General features: G+C 36.2%; 2 protein-coding genes across 2 annotated transcripts; both read right to left on the bottom strand.

Annotated features, from left to right (window-relative positions):
* Positions 1 to 275: 275 nt before the first annotated feature.
* Positions 276 to 10,438, bottom strand: LOC110705320 (protein transport protein Sec24-like At3g07100). Its single transcript, XM_021883157.1, has 14 exons — positions 10,178 to 10,438; positions 8,559 to 9,693; positions 8,326 to 8,464; positions 7,647 to 7,837; positions 6,867 to 6,974; positions 6,564 to 6,767; positions 6,188 to 6,419; positions 5,713 to 5,862; positions 5,446 to 5,602; positions 5,022 to 5,149; positions 4,580 to 4,902; positions 4,301 to 4,486; positions 2,896 to 3,142; positions 276 to 802 (listed from the first exon to the last, which is right to left on the bottom strand). The coding sequence occupies exons 2-13, from the start codon at positions 9,633 to 9,635 to the stop codon at positions 2,912 to 2,914; spliced, it is 3,126 nt and encodes a 1,041-aa protein (XP_021738849.1). The 5' UTR covers positions 9,636 to 9,693; positions 10,178 to 10,438; the 3' UTR covers positions 276 to 802; positions 2,896 to 2,911.
* Positions 10,439 to 11,540: 1,102 nt separating this feature from the next.
* LOC110704718 lies at positions 11,541 to 12,484 on the bottom strand. The gene is made up of 2 exons (XM_021882529.1): positions 12,301 to 12,484; positions 11,541 to 12,190 (listed from the first exon to the last, which is right to left on the bottom strand). Exons 1-2 carry the CDS (start codon positions 12,482 to 12,484, stop codon positions 11,541 to 11,543), a joined length of 834 nt encoding a protein of 277 aa, XP_021738221.1.
* Positions 12,485 to 22,296: the final 9,812 nt, after the last annotated feature.

A 22,296-nucleotide genomic window follows, 5' to 3' on the forward strand; every position in this document is an offset into this window, starting at 1 on the left:
CAAGTTCTGGTGTACATATGCTTCAATAATTGTAAATGCAAAAGAGGTCCACTTATTCTAAGAGCTTAGAGCTAGTTTTTATGTCATGGTCCTGTCAATGCATTAATATAAACCTGTGACTCTAATGGCCCATTGGCAAGGCACAGCCCACAGCACGTAACGGATCATCAAATGCCCCCACACGGTGGCTCTATGTCATGCCACAATATTCATGGGGGCATTTGATGATCCGTTGCTATCAATTCTGTTGATAAATCTCTTGTTAAAACTAAAAGTGTACTAAACGAGATTTGTTTTATAACGAAAGAATTCCAGTTAAAAGCCTTGAAGAAAGGAGAAAAGTGTTATACATTTATTGTATGTCCAACCTCACAACACCCTCTAAAACAAGAGGCAAATGTTGAGGAAGCCAACAAGATAATAAGATATGATCACACAAAATAGGGATTATATATGCTTCCTAAAAAAATATTAAAGAAAAATTTGCTATTAAAATCTGCAAAAAAGAAAATTATGATCTCACTAACGTTTACCTTTCCTAATAAATTAACAAGAAAAAAATAAAATAAAAAAAAGAATTTGTTCACAAAATCTCAGCTGTCACTTGTACCTTCAACATAACATCACTTTCCAATAGCAAGCTTTCTTGAGAGGAGTATGTTGTAGCAGGGCGCCCTTGAGAAGTAGAGAAGACCATGTCGTAGAGCCCACATATTAACCATGATCGGCATGATGTGCAGCTTGCTACAGTCAAAATTGATCTCTTGAGGGTTGAAGATATCTTCTTGTCATATGATACATCCTACAAAAAGTAAACTTAGGTTCAGAAACCAAAACTTAACAGAAATTTGCCTGCTTTTCCTTGTGCTTTTGGAACAAGGGAGATGGGGTTGGAAGAGGGGAAAGTAAGTGAAGAACATAAATCCCATCATGCCTTGCATGGTTGCACCGCACCGTGAAACATAATTGACAAAACCCAATCAAATCTAAAAATTGAATCAACCATGGGACAGCACAAATGCACAATATCAAATTCCACAGCATATGTAATACATTGTATGTAGGAAAATACACAGTGAATGTTATCTCCAGGTAGAATTAACTTATAACATAGTGCAACAAAATTATCATCCGCTAATAGCCACTATTGATGATACACAACTTTTTATTCTTCAAATTAATGAAATAACCAAATTATGCACAAGACTACCTATAATACCTAACTGACCCAACTCAAACTTGGACCTTACCTAAAAATGACCTGACCCGAACCGTACCCAAAACAAATAACCCAAACCGTGCCCGAAACAATATAACCCAAAGCTGACCCAAACCGTACCCAAAACAATATAACCCAAACCCAAACCCAATCCAAGGTTGACACTAACCCATACAAAACGACCGTTTAGCAGCCTCTGCTGTTATAGTGCACTAGAATTTACTAAGATTCTACCAATCAGAGATCAAATATGGTTCTTCAGCTGCACCAAATGGACACACAACAACAGCAGCAGCAACAACAGCAAAGAAAAAAAAATAATAAAAAAAGAAAAATAATATACGCGGGAATCTATACTATATCACAAAAAGCATTTTGAATCAATCCACATGCCACATGACACTCTCCCAGCTTTCTTTATTGGCTATTATTCCATGTCATTACACATTTAAAATTTTAAAAATATGATTTATATAAGATTCAAACTCTTGATCTCAAGGTTAATAATAGAAACTACCATTGAACTATGTCTTAATATGTCTTTAATTGCAAAAAAAATTATTGTATGACAATATAATATACAAATAAATCAATAAAAGTAGGATTGAATCATGAATGTCATGCGCAATTATTATGAGACAAGATTTGAACCATGAATACCATTCACAATTATTGTAATTCATGTATTAACTCGGGGGCATCGCCCGGGCCTATAAACTAGTTGCTTGTATGAAATCAATGGTGTTCCTCTAAGTTGCTACAAAGAATGCTATGACAACCTAATTCTTTCAGTTGTCGCCTTCAACAAAGATGCTAATCCTAACAAATATTTGGTACTATTTGCCAGATTTGCAAAGGATTGAAAATTGATCAAAATATTTGGATTTCTAAGATAATATGCAGAATAATGAAGTGAATAAATGGAACAATCCAAAAGGACATGCAGAGGCACCACTTTTCTCTTCATATGCCTTCCCAATATGATATTGATTGAAGTTTCAATCCCCAAAACATATACAGTACATAGTAAATTAGTAACTAACAACAGTGCTGAAGTTTACAGTCATTAAATGCTGCTAAAGCTGTTCTGAAACCACATTTTCATAGCTGTGAAGTACTTCCTCCGTTTTTAAATACTAGCAACACAGCTTTGCGGCACGCACTTTGAGGTCAAAATTATATAATATAAACGACCAAATTAATCAAGATAATTATTACACGTGGTATTCAACCCTTCTCTAATCCTAGTGTTAAAATGTTTTTGAAAAAATCGTTCGATTACCTTCACTAATCACCTCCTATAACTACGTGCCTAAAGGTTGTGATGCAAGTACACGAAAACAGAGGAAGTATATTGAAAGGGGGTTAGAGAACAAACAGGCATAAGTTGGTTGATAATACACAGCTTATGCTCCCTGTTAATTTTCTTTAATAATACCAAACTTCCATGCTCTTTTATTTTCTTTTAATGTGCTATTGAAGATGATGTACATTCTTTTGTTTTAAATTGTATGTTCTTTGGGAGCATGGTGCGTATCATGCTTTGAGTGTACAATGTAATTTGCACCAGGTAGACATCAGATGAGCATATAAATGTTAAACCCACCAAGAAAATATCATATCAATGTATTAAGTAAAAGATACAATACAAGTTAATGTAACATTGCCACACAAACCTTATATATCTGCTTGTTAATTTTGCTGGACCTGCCGATGAATTTGTGCAATCCAGTCTACATAGCCACTTGTTCCAGCCGTCTGATCCTCGATAAGATTTGACAGAAGGTAAAACCCTTCTTTGGGCTGTTCACCTTGCCTTACAAGATGACAAAGCTGATAATAAGCAGGATCACTTTCTCTCAGCTTCTTAATTAGCCCCATTAGCCTCTTTGACATTGCATTGTCACTCTCATTAAGGTTAACCTGATAATTTACAGTGCAAATATGAAAGGCCATCAGTGTTCAAATAGTTCTGGATTATAATAACTATAAATAGATTACAACTAGCAACACAACAGCATAGAATTTTCAATTCAAGCGACAAATTCAAAGAGCCATTGACAGAAACATAGATCCACCACAGAGCCAAGTGCCTACAAATTACAACGGAGCAACCAGTATCACCACAAAAAGTAAATTAGCCCAAACTATCGGGGATATAGTACATGATGAGGCTGATGTTTTCCACAAGAAGCAATACCACCCAAACTATTGGGGATATAGAAAATGATGAGGCAAATGTTTCTCCTTTACCACCCCCACCCCCCCAACAAAAAAAAAAAAAAAAAAAAAAAAAAAAAAAAAAAAAAAGGCTATAACAATTGACAAAGTTGGTCAAATCTTCTCATGGTTCCACTATTTGATGGGAAATAATTTATGGGACAACACACAAAAAACTCAGAATCTATTTCTTTTGAATCGTTTTAAATAAAATCCTGCAATTTGAGACAGTCCTTAATCCTTATCCTCAACCACATCCAATAATCAATTCAGAACCCTGATTTTTAAACCTAGATAAAGATAAATCTTGCCAATCACACCCACTTGAATCAAATGGGAAATTTGACTTTAATATTTTTTTTAGCCATCTTCATGAGTGAAATCAGTATAACTAAATCAAATAACGGGGGTTCATTTAGACACAACTCACACAAATTTCCATGAATTTCTCTATAGAGGCTTTGCATACCTCAGTCAAAGTCATCAGCATGGCTACATAATTATCACTTCTGAAATTATTTTCCCTTCTCCTAATTTCAACCTGATCTCATTTAATGAAGCACGTGAAAATTAACGACTGTGTGCACACATTGTTGTTGGTTTAAAAGTGTTAGTTAGACTTAACTAGCAATGCAGGACAAAAGGACGTATTTAGACCGACCAGGAGTTAAATTGAACATAATATGAAAACTTTGCATTGTCTTTTCGAATCTTTTAGGTTCGTTGTTCATAAACTCAAAACGCCATAAACAATTCTAATGCCAACTACGAACATCAAGCCCAAATGAGACTAAAACATCAAAAACAATTCGACATAGTTTGCCGGACACAACAGAACTAAGCAATAGTACAAGAAAGTACCTGTGAAAGATCGGAAGCAAAATCTATATTCAAACTCGCAGCCAAATCTGGAGGAAACATTCTGCCAATCCAAATAACAAGGCGTAAACCATCATCAAATATATAAAGTCCTCGAGGATCCAAGCTTTCTGCTGTCAGAGGTACACGTTTTTCAACATCCTTGAGGTCTGCGGCTGGAGAAGATGCCTATAGAAAAGACATGAATCAGAGGGCTTAGATATTTGACCATATCAACAGCATTATGCAATTTTCTAATGTCTGCAAATAGCCTGAAAATACCTTTAGTAGAAACTCATCCACGCGAATCAAGCTGGGATACAAAAACTTTAACAGACTTTTAACAGGCAAAGTCATCATTATTGACCCAACTGCACAACGCTCATCTAGTTGAACATCTGCATGCCCTCCACGAAGAGGCATTGACTTACAAAGTGCTAAACCATACAAAGCCAAATACTTCAATGATTCTGGATAGATCATCCTTCCAGCCAACCGATGCTGTACTGCATACAGATTACGATATTCTTTGAGGGACTTGACAATCTTCATTTGCACATAAGATCGTGCATCTTCCAGCTTACTGGATAAAGTTTTCTCAATTGCTGCGAAGAAAATTTCACGCTTAGAGAATCATACCCCAGGAAAATAAAATACATCTTCAATGTTTATTAGGCAAATAGAAACATGAAGAAAAAAAAAAAAGAAAAGCATTTTAGTGTACCTAGCCGTCCAAGCACTGAAACAATAGCACCAGTATCAGCTCTTCGATACATCTCTCCCAGATCAGCAACCACTGGTGCAGCAGCTGTGTGTACTCTAATGCGTCTTTCTCCACATGATGCAGTATATCTAAAACTTGTCAAGGAAAATAACACCATTATCCCTAATAACCCAACCCAAACCCCCACTCCCAACAACACACACACATACAGACACAAGATGCAAACTGAAGCCTTAATATGCAGAGTTTCCTAGTATAAGATGTGAAGACACTACTTCCATAATGGTGGCATCAGGTAGGCTGCTAGAGTTGATTTCATTTTTATAACAAGAAAAAACCCGTATCCAAAATGTGCTCAAAATCTGCAAAACATACCCCAATAAAAGTTGACAGAAATCATCTAAATCCACAGATTGAAGGATACAACAATGCAACTTGGAAGTACACGGTCTGAGTCGTCAGTAATGTCTCTTCTAGGCCTAATTGCATGGCAAAAGCTTTATCACAGTCCACAGCAGGAAGCGCTATCAAATCTGTAGACCTCAACATGAAGTTGCCATGATAAGAATTGAATTTTACACCTGCATTTAAGATTATAATCAGATTATGAATATCAAGTCAAAGATCAGAAAAGGTGATATAAATACACAGGAATTGACAAGGCATGTAAAATTATAAAATTTAAACTGACCTTTTCCACATCTTATGCGCATAACAGCCTCCCAAGCAGTCTCTCTTGTGAGATCTCTAGCCAATTCATGTCTCAACTTGTCTCCATGCACAGTTGACTTGAAATTGGGATAATAGTACACTTGACCACCAGTGTACTTGGAAAGTGTTCCTACAGGAGAGGTGAGAAGTTAGCTTTCACATACAACAAATCTATCATGCTGATTGTTGATTTCATTTTCAAGGAAACATTCCCGTGACATCAAATGAAACAAAGTTAAATTCCAAAAAATAGAGAAGGAAGAAGAATATCATAAACGATTTCATATTTTAATAAGCTATTAATATGCAGTTTAGTAAATAACGAGGCATATGTGTTGTTTTCTATACACTAATGTTAAGAGTAGAAATATAGACATTAAAAGCTACATGGCAATTTAGGGGAACAAACTAAATTTAATGACACACTTATGTTCGCAATCGAGAGCAACTCATACCTAATGAAGCTATATCAGTGTACTTGTCACTAAACGCATAAACATTAACTCCTATCTGGTACTTTGTACAATCAGCCGCCATTTGTTTATAAAATGGATCTTCGGGTACTCTCAAGGAAGCTTCTTTATCAGTTCCATATACCCGAGGGTCTTCACCTCGTAATCTCAATCGGCCAACTCCAATAGAGGGCAGTGTATTTTGGAATATCAACAATTTACCCCCAAGTTGATTCTGTAAGCAAGTAAATTTTGATCATGTAACTATACAGTACTAGAAAAAAAAATAATATAAAAATGGACAAATCACTCCCTTGGGAAGAGCATAGAATTTTTCAAATGAGAGAAATAAACTATTGAAGTAAAAAGAACAGCATACCATGACCATGTATGCAGCTTTAAGAGCTGGACCAAAAGCAGATTCTACATTCATAGTGTCTTGAAACATGGAAGGTAAGCTATCTAGGAACGACTCCACAACATTTCTTGATTCAGAAAGGTTCACAAGGAGATCATCTGGTAAAGGGACAAATATATCATCCACATCTGAGACTACCATCATTTGTGGTTGTGTCAAAGTAGACTGGTAACAGTAGGGAGGCAAGAATTAGCAAAAAAGACAATTGAAAAAAAAAAGGAACCTTTTCCAGAGCTTAAATCACTATTGATAACATCTACTTGCCTTCATGTTGTAGAAGTGTATGGTACTATCAAATGTTATGAAACCAATTTGTGTTCGAGGGGACCCAGGTAGTTCATCGAGACAAGACTTAATAGTCTGAGCAACAACCTGCAAGATACAGACACATCAACCCATAGACCACAGTTGCAAGTATTGAAAATTGCATAACAAAATTTTCAGTTTCTTTGATAGGTAGATATGAAAATTTTGCTAGATAAAAGCATGAGAAAAATGGCCACAGCACACACGTTGTTAAAGGACAAGTCCATTGTATTTCCCCTTTTATTCCCCTCCCCTTCTCTCCTTCATTTTTATCTGAATTAATGTTTTATTCCAGCTCCGCATCCCTCTGCTCCCCTCTTCTTTAGGGCATCTTGTGCAATCAACATGAAAACATAATCCACTATGGTAATCCACTTTTCAAATTGATCAAATCCCTAACCTGTTGTCCCAATGTCATTTCAAACAAAAGAAATGGGCCTTAATTCTCAATATACTACATTTTAGCCAGAATTTCCAACAACCAGGCAAGTCATTTATTAACTTCATAAAAACCCTGAATGCTGCTTCACTATCAAACTTCATCACATTTAATTCTTTTCTTCATTGACACCGAAGACTAATAATTGAAATAATTAATAATTTATAAGAAGCAGATGTACAGAAAAGAAAAGGAAAATGACGACGAAAATCAACAGCAAACAACAAAATCATTAGGACATTATGAAGCATGTAAAACAAATTGAAAAATAAGCTATTTCCATAGATCTATCTGTTTACCTCGAGCATACCACTCCGAACTGCTGAAACTGACACATCGATGAGGAAAAAGTAAAGAGGCGGCATAGGTGCTCGAACCATGTATTCAGTTGGTGCAACAAATTCAACACTGCCTCTGATAAGTTCAGGGCGTTGGTCTGCATCAACTCTTCTGCCAGTGGCATCTAGGGGGGCAACATAATCGCCAGGGACTACACAAAAAACAGCAAAATGCTAGCATCAATCTCTTGGCAAGGTCTGGCAGCACAATCTCGAAGGAATATATGTGCATGAAACTATTGATCTATTCACTGACTCTAAAAGCAAGTACTCCACACAAGAATAACACAATTGAAAGAGATTTCCCCTCATAAAAAATGAATATAAAACGAATATGTTTTGCCCCATGGTATAATGATCAACAATATCATAGGTAATTCAAAAATAAATTGCTACAGCACAAATACTAAGGACATAAGGAAAGAGCATTCAGTATCAGTTTAAGAAAAATATTTGCAAGCTACAAAGGCCCTATTTTTTTTAGGAAAAAAAGAAAGAAAAAAAAAAGAAAAAAAACAAGAAAGAAAAAGAAAGAAAGAATCACGAAGGTCAACAGTACAACTAGAGAGGAATATCAAGATCTAAGCCAGTGCACAGCACCATAAAAATTGTGGAAACAGCAATCCTATAGTTGTCTTACCATCATTAAGCAGGGCGCACATGTTACAACGCCACTTTCTTCCACCATCTGTGAATGTAACATAAGGATTTACATATGTGCGACATCTTCTACAGCGAATAATACCTGCCGAACCAAAATTTAATATGGGCACTTCCTCCTAAAAACAGATAGGGAATTCCATGTTAAGCATATAGCAAGCACAGTATCTGACATGTAAAATTTGAAATAGAACTATCAGCATAGATACTAACCCCTTCAGAAGCTTCAGCAAGTGGAGATACAACAGCTCCAAGTGGTAAATGCCACCTTGATGCAAGTGAATGAGAATTTGGTATAGCACTAGTAGTAAGGCGCATGTATTTAGGGTTACAATTCAGTGTCATCTCACTATAGACAGTTGGCTCCACATCCCCCTCCAGCGGCCGTGGCAATGCTTTAAAATCAAGTCCAGGATCCATTGACCCAGGAACAGTGCCCAGTGACAGAGAGCTGAAATCCTCTACTAAACCCTGCATAGTACTTGTTGGAGGAGCAGATAAGTGTTGTTGCATTGGCATACCAGGTTGTGAGGGAGGCTGGCCAAAGGCAGGCTGCTGTGCAAAGTGAGCGGGAGATGATAATGGTGGAGCCTGAGCATAAGGTTGTGGAGGAGCTGCCATTTGGGAAGACGGAGCCTGAGCATAGGGTTGAGGAGGTGCCTGAGCATAGGGTTGAGGAGGTGCCTGACCGTAGGGCTGAGGAGGTGCCTGACCGTAGGGCTGAGGAGGTACCTGACCGTAGGGTTGAGGAGGTGCCTGAGCATAAGGTTGAGGAGGAGGTGTCATTTGGACAGGACGAGCTTGAGAATTGGGGCGGAAAGTAAGGGGTGGAGTTGGAGCTGGAACACCAGGACGTTGGATAGGTGGGGGCATATTAGGTACCATAGGAGCAGCCATGTTAGGCGGTCCAACAGGAGGTGAACGAATAGGAGGATTTGTCGGAGGCCCCGAATATTGCGGAGCTGAAAATTGCTGTTGATTTGATGTGGGCGGAGCATGTGACAGCAGTGGTCCAGGAGGAGCAGGTCTAGTTTGATCAGTAAAACCAACAGGTGGTGGAGGCCTGAATCCAGGGACTGGAGGTCCCGCCATGGGGCCAGGTGATGCAAATGGCACTGCATTGGATGGAGCTGAGGGAGGGGGAGGTCTAACACCAGGGCCATCTGGTCTACCGGCCACAGGACCGGACGATGAAAAGGGACTCGTAGTGGGGGGAGCAGCTGCTGCAAAGGGACTATTAACAGGCGGTGGTCCTGGGACATTAGGACGACCTGGATTTCCAGTTGCCATCTTATTCCCTCACTTCCTTCCCCCTTCCACGAACTACACTCCTACAAGATCAATCAACCTGATCCGAAATCGAACAACACTAACTACATCAACAACATAGTATTCCATGTAAATTCACATAAACAAAATTCTTACAAACAAAGAAAGCCAAACCCTAGTCATCATCTTTCAAAATCCCTAATCAAAATTTAAAATCTAACCTAAAAGTAATCTCTTAGCAACTAAATTTTCAATCAATTAGCAACAGAAAGAGATAAATATTATTCAACAGCATTGCAGTTTATAACATAATTAATTTTAAATCATCGAAATTGAAGAGAAAGCAATGAATTTGACAATGGAAGATTCAGAGTACGCTTCAATGGAGGGGAGATATATAGCAAAAACTTGAATTAGATCTAAAAGATGAAAAACAAAATTAAGATCACGCCTATAATTTCAAAATTTAACCTAAAATTAATCTCATAACAGCTAAATTTCCAATTAACAACAGAAAAGTTAAAAATTCAACCAACCAAATTGCAATTGACAATTAAATTCACCTGGAAATACTGAAAATTGAAGGAAAATTGGCAATTGTCGATCGATTAGTGATTGAGATCTGGAAACGCCTGAATTGGTCACTGAATCAACATTGAGATCATCGAAATTGAAAGGCGAAGTGATGAACAAGTGAGAAAATTTTCTAGGGCTGCTAAGTGGAAGAAAGAAGAGAGAGAAAGAAAGTTGCTGAGTTGCCCACCTTGTCTATGGTGGGATGAATCAAGAGAAATTCCAAGGGTGTTAATTGAATAAAGGTCGTGAGACAGAGTTCATATATTCATGTACAGACTACAGACGTATAGTTAATATTCCTTCCGTTTCATAATACGAGTATTTGTTATAGAATATATATTATACGTAAGTAGTATATATAATTAGAACTAGGATTGTTCAAACTTAAGATTCTTAAGTCTAATAAAATCGCCTTTAAAAAAAAGTCTAATAAAATCAGTAAATTTATATTTTAATCAATAAAATTAATTTCAATTTAAATAGTTTTAATTCGACAAAAATAATTTCAATTCAACAAAAATAAGATGAATTGAATAGAATCTTAGAAGTACGGAATATTTGCTAATTATAACAGAGTAATGAAAAATTGAATAGGTGTAAGTACACATTTTTTTTTCTTTTTAATATAAGAGCATCTCCAATAGTAATATAAAAACGACATGTTTGCCAATTTAATTAAACGGAAATTTCACCATATACCACTGAGTTTAAGCATAATTCACCGTATACCACCAAAAACTTTCTAATACACCATATACCACTCAGTTATTGTATATTAACACAAAATGCCCTTTTTGCTAAATGTCGTTAGTCTGCCGTTTGGGGGACTTTACTAATTCACCATATACCATTAATTTATAAGTAATTTCACCATATACCATGTAGTTTAAGGTTAATTCACAGTATACCACTTTTTTAAAACGGTAACTTTTTTTGAAAAAAAATAGCCGTTGCACATTGATAACGGCTACTTTGTCTATATAAAAGTTGGGCGTGAGGGATTCATGTTTCAGGACCTCAAGCGAAGAGTAGTAAGGCAGCAAAAGATAGTTGATCTAGCAATAAAAATAGGAGTACTTATGTTTTTGTTAATTGTATTTGTAGCCTTGACATGATTAATGTAAACAAAGTGCATTAGTTATATGTAGCCTTGAAATGATTATTGTAATCAAAGTGCATTATCATTCCAAAAATTATGGCCACATAATTGTGCATTAACACTTAAGGTCAAATAGTAATCCCTAAAAAACAACCAAGTACTTAACAGTTTGTTGAGCAAAAAACCAGAAACTTAACAAAAAATTTTAAAAATTATCCTCAAACAAAGTTGACACATCATGCATGGCAGCTTCAAGGTTGTTGACTATCAGCCTTTCTCTTCCTCCCCCTTCCTTTGGCTTGCTGTGAAGAGGTTGCTGCATCTTGTGCCTTTTTTGCTGCTTCCTTCCTTGCCTTACAGGTTAAGGCATTGTGTCCCAATTCCTTGCAAACACTGCATTTGTTGTTCTTGTGCCTCTTTCCTTTCCTTGCTTCATGAGGGGCTCTTCTTCTCTGCTTAGCTGGTCTGCCTGCAGTTCTTTTGACAGTTGGTGGTAAAATTTCAGGTACATCAAATACAGGCCAATGAGTAGGATCAGCCATAGGGTGGATATGGTCTCCAAAAGTCATCTTATACGCAGCCCCCTTGTAGTATGGTGACACAAAATCTGTTGGATGTAGTCTCTGGCTGTAGATGGCCCTAAGACCATGCCTGCATGGTATCCCTGATCCCTGCCATTTCCCACACCCACATGTCATAGTCTGGAGTGTGACAGGGAACTTGACATGGCCATCCCTGACTTCAAACTCTCTCCCACCAGCTGCTGTTACATGGCACAACCTTGACTCTTCACTTCTTGTCTCCAAAACCTCTTTAGCATGTTTTGTCAGCTCATTAGGGTCCATGTCAATTGCTTTGTCAAACCTGGAACCCATTCTTTTCATGCACCAATTCCTGACAGCTGGTTTAGTTTTTGAAAAAAAAAACAAATACAGCACAAACAAATTCACAGATATCAGAACAAGAAATAAAGTACCAACTGAACTCATGAAATAAAGTGTCATTTAATACCTTCCAGTAAAGTGAACACAGGCATGTCTCTGTTGTCCTTTGTAACTGAGTTGAATGACTCAACAAAGTTTGTTGTGTTATGATCACAACAAACAACTCTGTCAAACTTGTGCCTAGTCCACTGCTCTTCAATATTTGTCAGGTACTCAAATGCTGCTGCATCATACTTCTTTATCTTTGACATTGCTTTGTCATACACATACTCATTATAGGCATTGGCTGCAATCCAAAATAGCTTATGGAACTCTGTCCCACTCCATCCAGCAGTCTTGCAATTTGAGTACAGATGCTGACAGCAGACTCTCTTTGTTGCCCTTGGGAACACTTCAAAAAGGGCTGGTTCAACACCCTTTAGGGAAGATTAAACACTTGGTTAGTGGCCATTCACATAAGAGAAGCAAAGTTGAATTACAAAAAAAAGCAAGACACTAACCCTCATCCTGTCACTTATAAAAGTCCATTCTTCCTTCTGGCAACCATTCTGGGCAGTGTCTTAGGTTTCTGAAGAAATAAGACCAGCTGTCTATGCTCTCTGTATCCACCAATCCATAAGCTATTACAAAAATTTCATTGTTACCATCAATGCCTACTGCAGTGAGCATAATTCCTTTGTAATACCCACTTAGATATGCACCATCTATCCCTATAATGGGTCTGCAACCACTCAAGAACCCTTTCACCTGAGCTGCAAAAGAGAAGAAACATGCCTTGAATTTGGTACCATTAACCCCATTGTCAGTCCATGTGATCAGAGCATATGAGCCAGGATTTGTGGCTTTAATCATCTCTGCATATTTTGGTAAAATTGCATAAGACTCTGCAAAACCATCATGAATTTGCTCCCTGGCTAAACACTTCACTTTATAAAACAATCTGAGCTTCACTTGGATCCTAAACCTTTCCAGGCACATTCTTTGTAATGATTCAACTGGAGTCTCTGGGTTTGCCTCTAAGTCTTGCCTCAACTGTCTACAAAGCCATGCTGAAGAGACCATGGGGTTCTCTTCCAGCCTCCCACAAGTTCTATGTTCACCTTCTAGCTTCTTAATAGCCCAGCTCACCTTATCAACAAGAACTGCTGCATGAATCCTCCAATTGCAGTCACTGATCAGACACCTAGCTGTATACTTGTAATTATCAGCATAGTCAACTGACACTGCAAAGCCTTCTTGTATGCAAAAATCTCTGAATACCTCATGAAATTGTGTTTTGTTTTCAAAGATTAACCAAGGTTCTAGCTTAATTGACCCAAATGGTAAGTTAGCCCAAACCTTGCCATTTCTGTACATCTTGTCCAGAGCATGAGATCCATCTAGGTAATCTTCAAATGTCTTCTCTGGTATGTTATCAGCTAGGTCATCCTCTTCCACAATGTATTCATCATCAAGGTTCAAGTCCATCTCCATATCACCCTCATCTTCAGAAAATTCATAGTCATCATCATCACTATCATCAAATGGCCATGGATCACACTCACTGTCAGTTTCTTGAACAGGCATAGGTTTTTTGCTCCTAGTATTGATTTCCCTCCCTCCTCTTTTGTTTTTCCCAACCTCAACACCATACTTCTTTACTGTGCTTCTAGGCACCCTCCATTCAGCTGGTTTAACCCTTGTTTGTTCTTTAGGCTTTGCTGCAGAACTAGAAGCACCCCTAGTTTGGGTTGGTTGCCTTGATGCAGCTGTATTTGGTTGAGGTGGTGGTGGGGGTGGGGGTGGTGTAGGTTGCTTGGGTGGGGGTGGTGGTGTAGGTTTCCTGGGTGGGGGTGGTGGTGTAGGTTGCCTGGGTGGGGGGGAAGCATGGTGTGTTGGTGTTGTTGGTGGAGAAGGGTGCTCTTGAGAAACATTTGGTGGAGATGGAGGCTGAGTTGGTTGAGTAGATTGTGAAGGTTGGGTTTTTTTCTTCCTTGGAGTTACTTTTTTCCTTCTAGGATTTTTTTTGGGTGGTGATGGTGTCTTACTTTTTTCATTTGAGGGTTGACATGGTTCATTTTGTGAAGGTTGAGGCTAAGAATCTCCTGGAAATGACTCATCAGCTGTTCTAGTGTGGAATACCCTCACATATTCAAGCACATCATCTTCTGCATTCACAACAGGGACCTCTACAGCAACAGTATATGGTACTTGAGCATTAAGCTTCTCCTCAACTTCTTCAGCCTCTGCATTTTTCCTTCTCTCTTCCTCCTTCTGCCTAATTTGGTCAGCCCTATTCTTCACAGTTCTAGCCCAACTAGCTTCTGCAGACTGAAATACAACAGATGGGTTTTGTGTCTCTTCTATGAACACTTCAATTTCATCCTTCCCTTCATTCCACTCCCACATTTTCAACATTGCCCCATCATCCACTAACTCCAACTTACGATTAGTTCTAGGTTTACTCACAAACAAAGTGAAGTACTTAGGGAGGAAAACATTCTGCTTCACTGAATCCTCAAACATATACTCAAATAACTCCATCAAATTTGTCTTATCAGTATCATCTACCCTAACATCAAAAGTACCACCTGGCGAACGAACTAACAGCCAAAGTGCACTCATCCTATTCATGAATAATACACAACAAAAATTAACAACACACACCAACACATCATACAAAACACATCATACTTAACAACAAACTTACTTATAAATCGCATGCAACACATCATTCGCACATAATAACATAACAACCACACTCACATAATCAATGTCGAACAAACCCTAACCCTAACTCAATTTCGCAATAAATAGAAAAATCAGGCCTCGAAAAACAAATTGAAAAGGATAATTTTACCTTCAGAAAGCTTGATCGATCCCAGGTGCGAATTACGACCGAAATTCAGTCAAGAACAACTTCCTCTCTCTCAAACTTCACTAAGTTCGTTCTTTTTCCAATCACAAGCCCCAAATTGAAAACATACTGGCAACGTCGACCTTGGATCGATGAAAGTTTGAAGCTTTTTGATTGATTTTGGGGTTCGATTTTAATGGAGAAGAACAGAGAGAAGCTTCAATGGAAAGGGGAAATGGGGGGTCAATTTTTTCAAACTAGAAAAATTATGTTTGGGGGAGTCAACCCTATCAATGGCGCCAGTTAGATGTATAAGGGCATAATGGTAAAGTCCCCCAAACAGCAGACTAACGGCAGTTAGCAAAAAGGGCATTTTGTGTTAATATACAGTAACTGAGTGGTATATGGTGTATTAGGAAGTTTTTGGTGGTATACGGTGAATTATGCTTAAACTCAGTGGTATATGGTGAAATTTCCGTTAATTAAATTGTAAGCATGTAGCTTACCATTGGAGTGACGATATTCTATTGTTCAACATTAGAGCACTTTGTAGCTTAAAAATATAATATCTTAAAATTTTGATGTATCAAGGTAAGCTACAAACACTTGCATCAAAAATAAACACTTGTAGCTTACCATTGGAGTGACGATATTCTATTGTTCAACATTAGAGCACTTTGTAACTTAAAAATATAATAGCTTAAAATTTTGATGTATCAAGGTAAGCTACAAACACTTGCATCAAAAATAAACACTTGTAGCTTACCATTAGAGATGCTCTAATTTGTTATTAATATGAAAACTAATTTTTGGGCTCGGGCGATACCCTGAATCAGATTATTATTTGGAACTGATCATGAATATACGTTGTAATTTATGATTCAATTTTCTTATAATTAAATTTGTTGTTTATATTGTCATTTGCTACTTATTAATATTTCGTATTAAAAAAAAATCACATAGCTTGATGGTAAGACACTTTGTTTTAGAATTAGAGGTTGTGTGTTCAAATCTTGTGAAGCCCTTTTTTATAATGAGTAGATGACGTGGGTGATGTGACGTGTAATGAGGGAGTTTACGTGACACATGAACGTTCTTAGAAATGCCTTTTAATATATTAATAGAGATATGGAGTTTATGTTGGGTTAAGTATATACAGATTAAATGAAAAGTGTATGTCACAATTGTCAATTAATTTAATTGATTAAATTATTAAAGGTAGTGCCAACTATCTTATCTGAGATCAAATCTCATCATCTACTAATCTACATTGTAGCATTATGAAAAACCAACTACTCGTATGAGTGATGAGCTTTATTTATTTGGAAAATGTTTATAAATTACTCTGTATGTATTTGCATCCTTTTTTTTTCTTCTTCTTTTGAAACAAATGTATTTGTATCCTTTTAAAGTTAAAGGGTTAAAATACAATGTGTTTTATAAACATGGTTAGGACTTAAGCCATGTTTAGTTTACCTTGTTTTCACTTAATTTAGAAAAAATAAGTTTAGATCAGAAAAAATAAGTTCGGATCAGATTAGATCAGCAAAAGTAAATTATGATCATATCATCGTTTTATGTGCGATTTTTTATTGCTATATATCTTGAATTTCGTAATGAAAAAAATTATGAAAATTACATATTAGTAAAATACACATTATTACGAATCTAATAAGACCCCACTTAATATATAGATTATTGTACACATAAGGTCAAAATTTAGTCAAACCAGATAATCAGATCAAATTAGATTAGATCAGATCAGCAAAAATAAGGTGAGCTAAACAAGCCTAAGTATAGTATTTGCCATTTGATATCATCTATTAATTAAATCTTTTTTCTTCCTGCAAAAAAAAAAACGTATAGTATATTTACGGTAATTCTTGTTTTCTGTAAAACCGAGCATTAGGACTATGGGTGTCAATTCGGATGATCGGATCGGGTTCGGTGAGGTTGACATCATATGACTTATATATATAATAGTATACTTTTTGTAGTTTTGTTTGTAAGTAGATATCTATGTTATTATTAACTTGAAATTATTTTTATTGAACATAAATTATTTTTACTGAATTGAAAGTATTTCAACCAAACTAAAATTATTTTACTGATTAAAACTTATTTTTACTAATTTTCTTTTATTTTTTACAAAAATTTATACTATTTGGTTCTTATTAATCGCAACAAACCCAAGTTTTGCGGACTTCTTAGACAAAGATTGGAATGTGTTTAATGAAAGATAAGGATATGTAATTAGGAGAGATAAAAAGGAGGGAAAGCAAGTGGTCCCAATTTTACTTTATGGGAAACAAGTGGGAAAACTTTTTAGGCCCTGCCTAGATGGAGGGGAATGGTCGAATGGAGGGTAAAATTTAAAGGGGTAATAGTTATGGGCTTGTAACTTTGGCCTGAATTGAGTGTAATTTTTTGGCCCTGTAAAAATTTTCCCTCAAATGGGGGTAATATATTACCCCCCCACCTCTTAGAGTAACAGTTACCCGGTAAAACCGTTTTCTCTGTTTCCCTCTTTTTGCAACCTGTTCTAGATTCTCTTTCTCCCTCCTTCCACACCCATGAAAGTGTTTCAAAATGATTTTTTTTAATTCAATAATTTATTAATTTCAATTTTCATTTATTATTAGTTTACCTCAATTTTGACCTTGATTTTCAGTTATAAAAAAAAATTATTGACTTGATTTTCAATAATCAGTTTATTTCCAAAAAAAAATTACTTCAATTGTTAACTTGATTTCTTCAATTCATTTTTTTTACTTAAATATTTTGATGACAGATCGAGTTTAATTTTGAATTACTTTTCTTTTTATGCTTTTTTTAATATTTCTTTTGACAAGATTTTTCTATGAGATTTTTTTTTCTTTTCGTTTTATGCTTTTTCTTAATACTCCGTAATTCGTTTTTGTTTGTTTGTGAGATTTTTTAAAGTGATTTTGTTGAAAAAATGTAAAAATGTGATTTGATTGTATTGACTTCTTAATAATATTGTGATAAACTTCATGTTTGTAAATCAGATTTTAATTTTATGATTTTATTAATCAAATTTAAATGATTTTTAAGAAGAAAAAAACAAAAACTTATACAGAAGGAGAATATGCAAAGCAGGCAGTAGCAGGACTAGCAGCTAGTGAGTGCTCCGTATAATACCAAACACAAGAACAAGTTTTCCTTGTAATGAGTTATCTTGTGCCAAACCTACTATAAGACCACTCTTAATGGTGAGCAAAAAAAATGCTCACCCACTCTCTCTCTACCCACTTTTTCTCTCAACAAATCAGTTTTGCTCATGCGCAAATTGTTTTCACAATTTCTCTCCCAATGGTGAGCAAAAAAAATGCTCACAATTAGAATGTGGAGGATTAAAGTGTTTACGAAATTATATCAAAATGCATGTCTATTTATAGAGAATTTAATTTTATGACCGTTGGTAATTTTTTTTTTTTTTTACAAAATATATTTTTCAGAAAATCAATTACAAATATATAACCGTTGTAAACGGCTATAATTTTCTGATTGGCTGGGAACTTGCGCAAGCCACGTGTCATCTCCCCATTCGTCAACCCACTGTCATGCGTCAAATTCTCTTTTTTTTTTTAAAAAAAATATGCTTTGATGAACAGTAACCCAACTACAAATATACTTATTTTTTCCATTGGGTCTGACAAAACTACGGCCCACTTGGATTACTGTTCATCAATAAAAATGCTCATGTTTTGAGCCTTTTTGGTTTTGCTCATGGGTTTTTTTTTGGATTTTACCATTTTTGGTTGGTGATCAATTTTTTTGCTCATAAAAAATGTCCATGAGCAAAAAAAATTATCACCATTGCTAGTGCTCTAAATGAGTCTCCTTAACAGTTTTCCTCCATTAATTACTTCCCCCTAACAAATCCCCTTCTAATCATTATCCCCCTAACAACTCCCTTAAATCTAGGCAAGCCTTTAGTGGGAATTTTCCCACCCAAATTGTTTGCTGACTTTGACAAAATGGGGCAAATTTCTTGACCCACTTGTTTTCCCTCCTTCTTTTTCCACGAAAATTCAAATAAAGTGCCAAATATTCCCCTAAAATTTAAATGTTCATTCAAATAAACACAAAATCCCCTTATAAATAGGGGTCACCCCATTCAAGTCACCCCATTTTTACCTTATGTTTTAATGGGGGTTGGGGTGGAGGTGGAACCATGAGTATTGTTCACAAAAACCAACATCGTTAAGTTTACAAAAACAGGCAGCCACCTACGAATTGTTAACCTTATATTAATTAAGGTTATTTTAATTGTGTAGGAGGATTCCCTTGATCGTGGTCAAGTGTAGTAGTCGTACCTTAATTGTTCTCGTGATCAAGGTACGTATAGGTGGCTAGATCCTTGATACAAAGTATTGAATGCGTGTTTTATTTCAATAATTGTTAAATATTACGATGAGTTAAAAATATAATTTTTATGACTTAAAGGTTTGATCTTTAAAAGTGTTGTTTAATTTAATAAAAGTTGTTTATAAATCACTTGATTACATGTTATTGAATTAAAGGAATTTATTTAAAATTTTGCAGTTCATTATGGGCCTGAGTATTTAATATTTTATTGTCCCTCTACCCGGGATTGGTTAAGTAAGACCATGAGCTTTGTATGATCTGGTATTTCCTCGAGTACAGTTTAACTTGCTTGGGGGGTGTGCACACTTAGTTGAGGAAAATTAATTTTGGAAATTTGTTTAAAATTGGAATTTCATTGGTTTGGAAAGTTTCTATTAATAGACGTTACTACTTTTGGAAGATTTAAATCTGGAAAGTCCAATTTTGGAAAGTGACCTTTGGCAAGTTTGAATTGGAATAATTATTTCAAAAGCATGTTTGTCTAATAAAAGCATTTACATGCCTTGCACTTATATGTACTTAGCGTTTTGGCTAATTCGTTTTCCTTTTTGTTTTGGTTCGCCCTGTTTACCATTATTGGTAAGCAGTTTGATTTCAGGTGTGAATTGGAGTTGATCGTGCGCATACTTGAGTCGGGATTGGGATCACTTAGTTAGGAGTTTATTCATTCACGAGTCATGTATTATTTGGAGTATTATTTCTTTTTCAAACTATATAATGTAGTTATTACGTTATGAATAAAGTCAGTTATTTTTCCACTGTCATTATTGAATTGGTAGTTCAAAGCCTTACGTTTTCACGTGGCGGTAATGCGCCCAAATCTATCTCTATGGTATTTTATACGTATAAATATAGTATTTACGTAGAGGGAGATTTGTGGGTGTTACAGGCAGCCACCTATGAATTACATCATCCTACAATTAGTAACTAATTACCCTAATTTCTAATTGCCCTGTTAGTAGCAGTAGCATCAATTTACAAAAATTAGGCTCCATTGAAGACCGTGAAAACAAAAAAACAAAACAAAAAAAAAAACATTTAGTTGCCACATCATCACCTTCATCAAATCTAAAAAACAAAAAATCAAAACGGACTCATGGTAAAGCTCTTTGAAGAACTGTTTTTTGGGTTACATAAATTGTATGATAAAGAACAAGCCATGGCAACATATCAGCAAATCATGGATGAAGCATACATAAAAGATGAAGATTTGGGTACCGATGTACTAGACATGGAACATCAACAAGGCAACAATGCAGATGCAGAAGAAGGTTATGAAGCAGATGATGAGGATGCATATAATGATGATGCAAAAAATTATGGCGGGAACAACAGAGAAATGAATATTGAAGAAAAAAGGCAACTTGTTGATGAAATTCTGTTGAACATGGAAGGAGACTCATTACTAAGAGGATTTTTATCCAATTTGGCCTGAAAACATTATGTTCACAGATCAACAACAACAAGATGGTTCCAGGTAATTCAAAACCACATACAAAAGGGGAATGCTATTGATGTAAAGGACCAAAAAATCAGGCAAAATAGGTCCCAAACCTAGAGAATACACAGATGAATGTCTTACATCAGTCCCCTTGTATAAGAGAACCACTAAAAGGGGCTATGTTGCAGCCCTTCACATTTCAAAGTCCACAGTACAAGTTAAGGAAGAAGGGCAGACTTATAACACACACAAGAACCAATCACCTTGCACTGACTGATAATCATAAAATAGCAAGACTCAAGTAGGTGCTTAATCAAAATTCACTATCCAAAATTGATAATAAAACTCTATATATATACAACATTGTTATCTTAAAAAATTTATCCAAAATTCGCTTACTTAGCATCGTATGTGTCACAATAATACCTATTTGTCGCCTATGTGACTTGACACTTGGCGAAAAATTGGAATGCCGAGTGTCATTGTCTTGCTCGTGGCCTGACTATGAGACTGACTTTATTTATTAGTAATATGATATGATATGATATGATATGATATAATATATAACCCGCGCATTTTGCACAGGTACACTCTAGTTAAATTAAATTGTAAGCATGTAGCTTACCATTGTAGCTAAATCAATTGACCCTGCTCAAACAAGCTATGTTGCTTGATTTTCAAAGAAAACTCCATCTACTTATATTATAACATGTGCATGATAAAAACTACTTTATTTAATTATTTATTTTTCCAAGCTACAATGTTTTATTGCTCACCATTGAAGCACTTTGTACCTACAAAATATACTATTAACTTTGCCCTAGACCCATACCGGTTGATGGCTCCACCATCAGTCTATGACTTAATCCCCTAGCAAAGGGATCTTCCAGGTTCTTTTTCGTTCGAACATAGTCTAACGAGACAACCCCATTCACTATAAACTACCTCACAGACTCGTACCCGACTCTTATGTGCCTTTTCTTACCATTGTAAACGCTGTTCTTAGCAACACATATAGCAGCTTGTGAATCACAATGCATTGACACAGGTGGTGTCGGCTTCCCCCACAAGGGTATATCAACTAACATATTTCTCAACCAATCTGCTTCTTGAGTAGCAAGATCCAATGCGATGAACTCAGCTTCCATTGTCGATCAAGCTATACAAGTCTGCTTTCCAGACTTCCATGAAACCGCACCCCCACTAAGGGAAAAAACATACCCACTGGTTGAACTTGTTTCGTCGCTATCCGTTACCCAATTCGCATCACAATACCCTTCAAGAACCAAAGGATGACCAACAAAATTCAATCCCCAAGCCATGGTTCCACGAAGCTATCTAAGCACACGCCTCAAAGCAACCCAATGTTGCTCACTAGGACAATGTGTATAACG

The sequence above is a fragment of the Chenopodium quinoa genome, unplaced genomic scaffold, assembly GCF_001683475.1.
Source record: "Chenopodium quinoa cultivar QQ74 unplaced genomic scaffold, ASM168347v1, whole genome shotgun sequence".
Taxonomy (NCBI): Eukaryota; Viridiplantae; Streptophyta; class Magnoliopsida; order Caryophyllales; family Amaranthaceae; genus Chenopodium; species Chenopodium quinoa.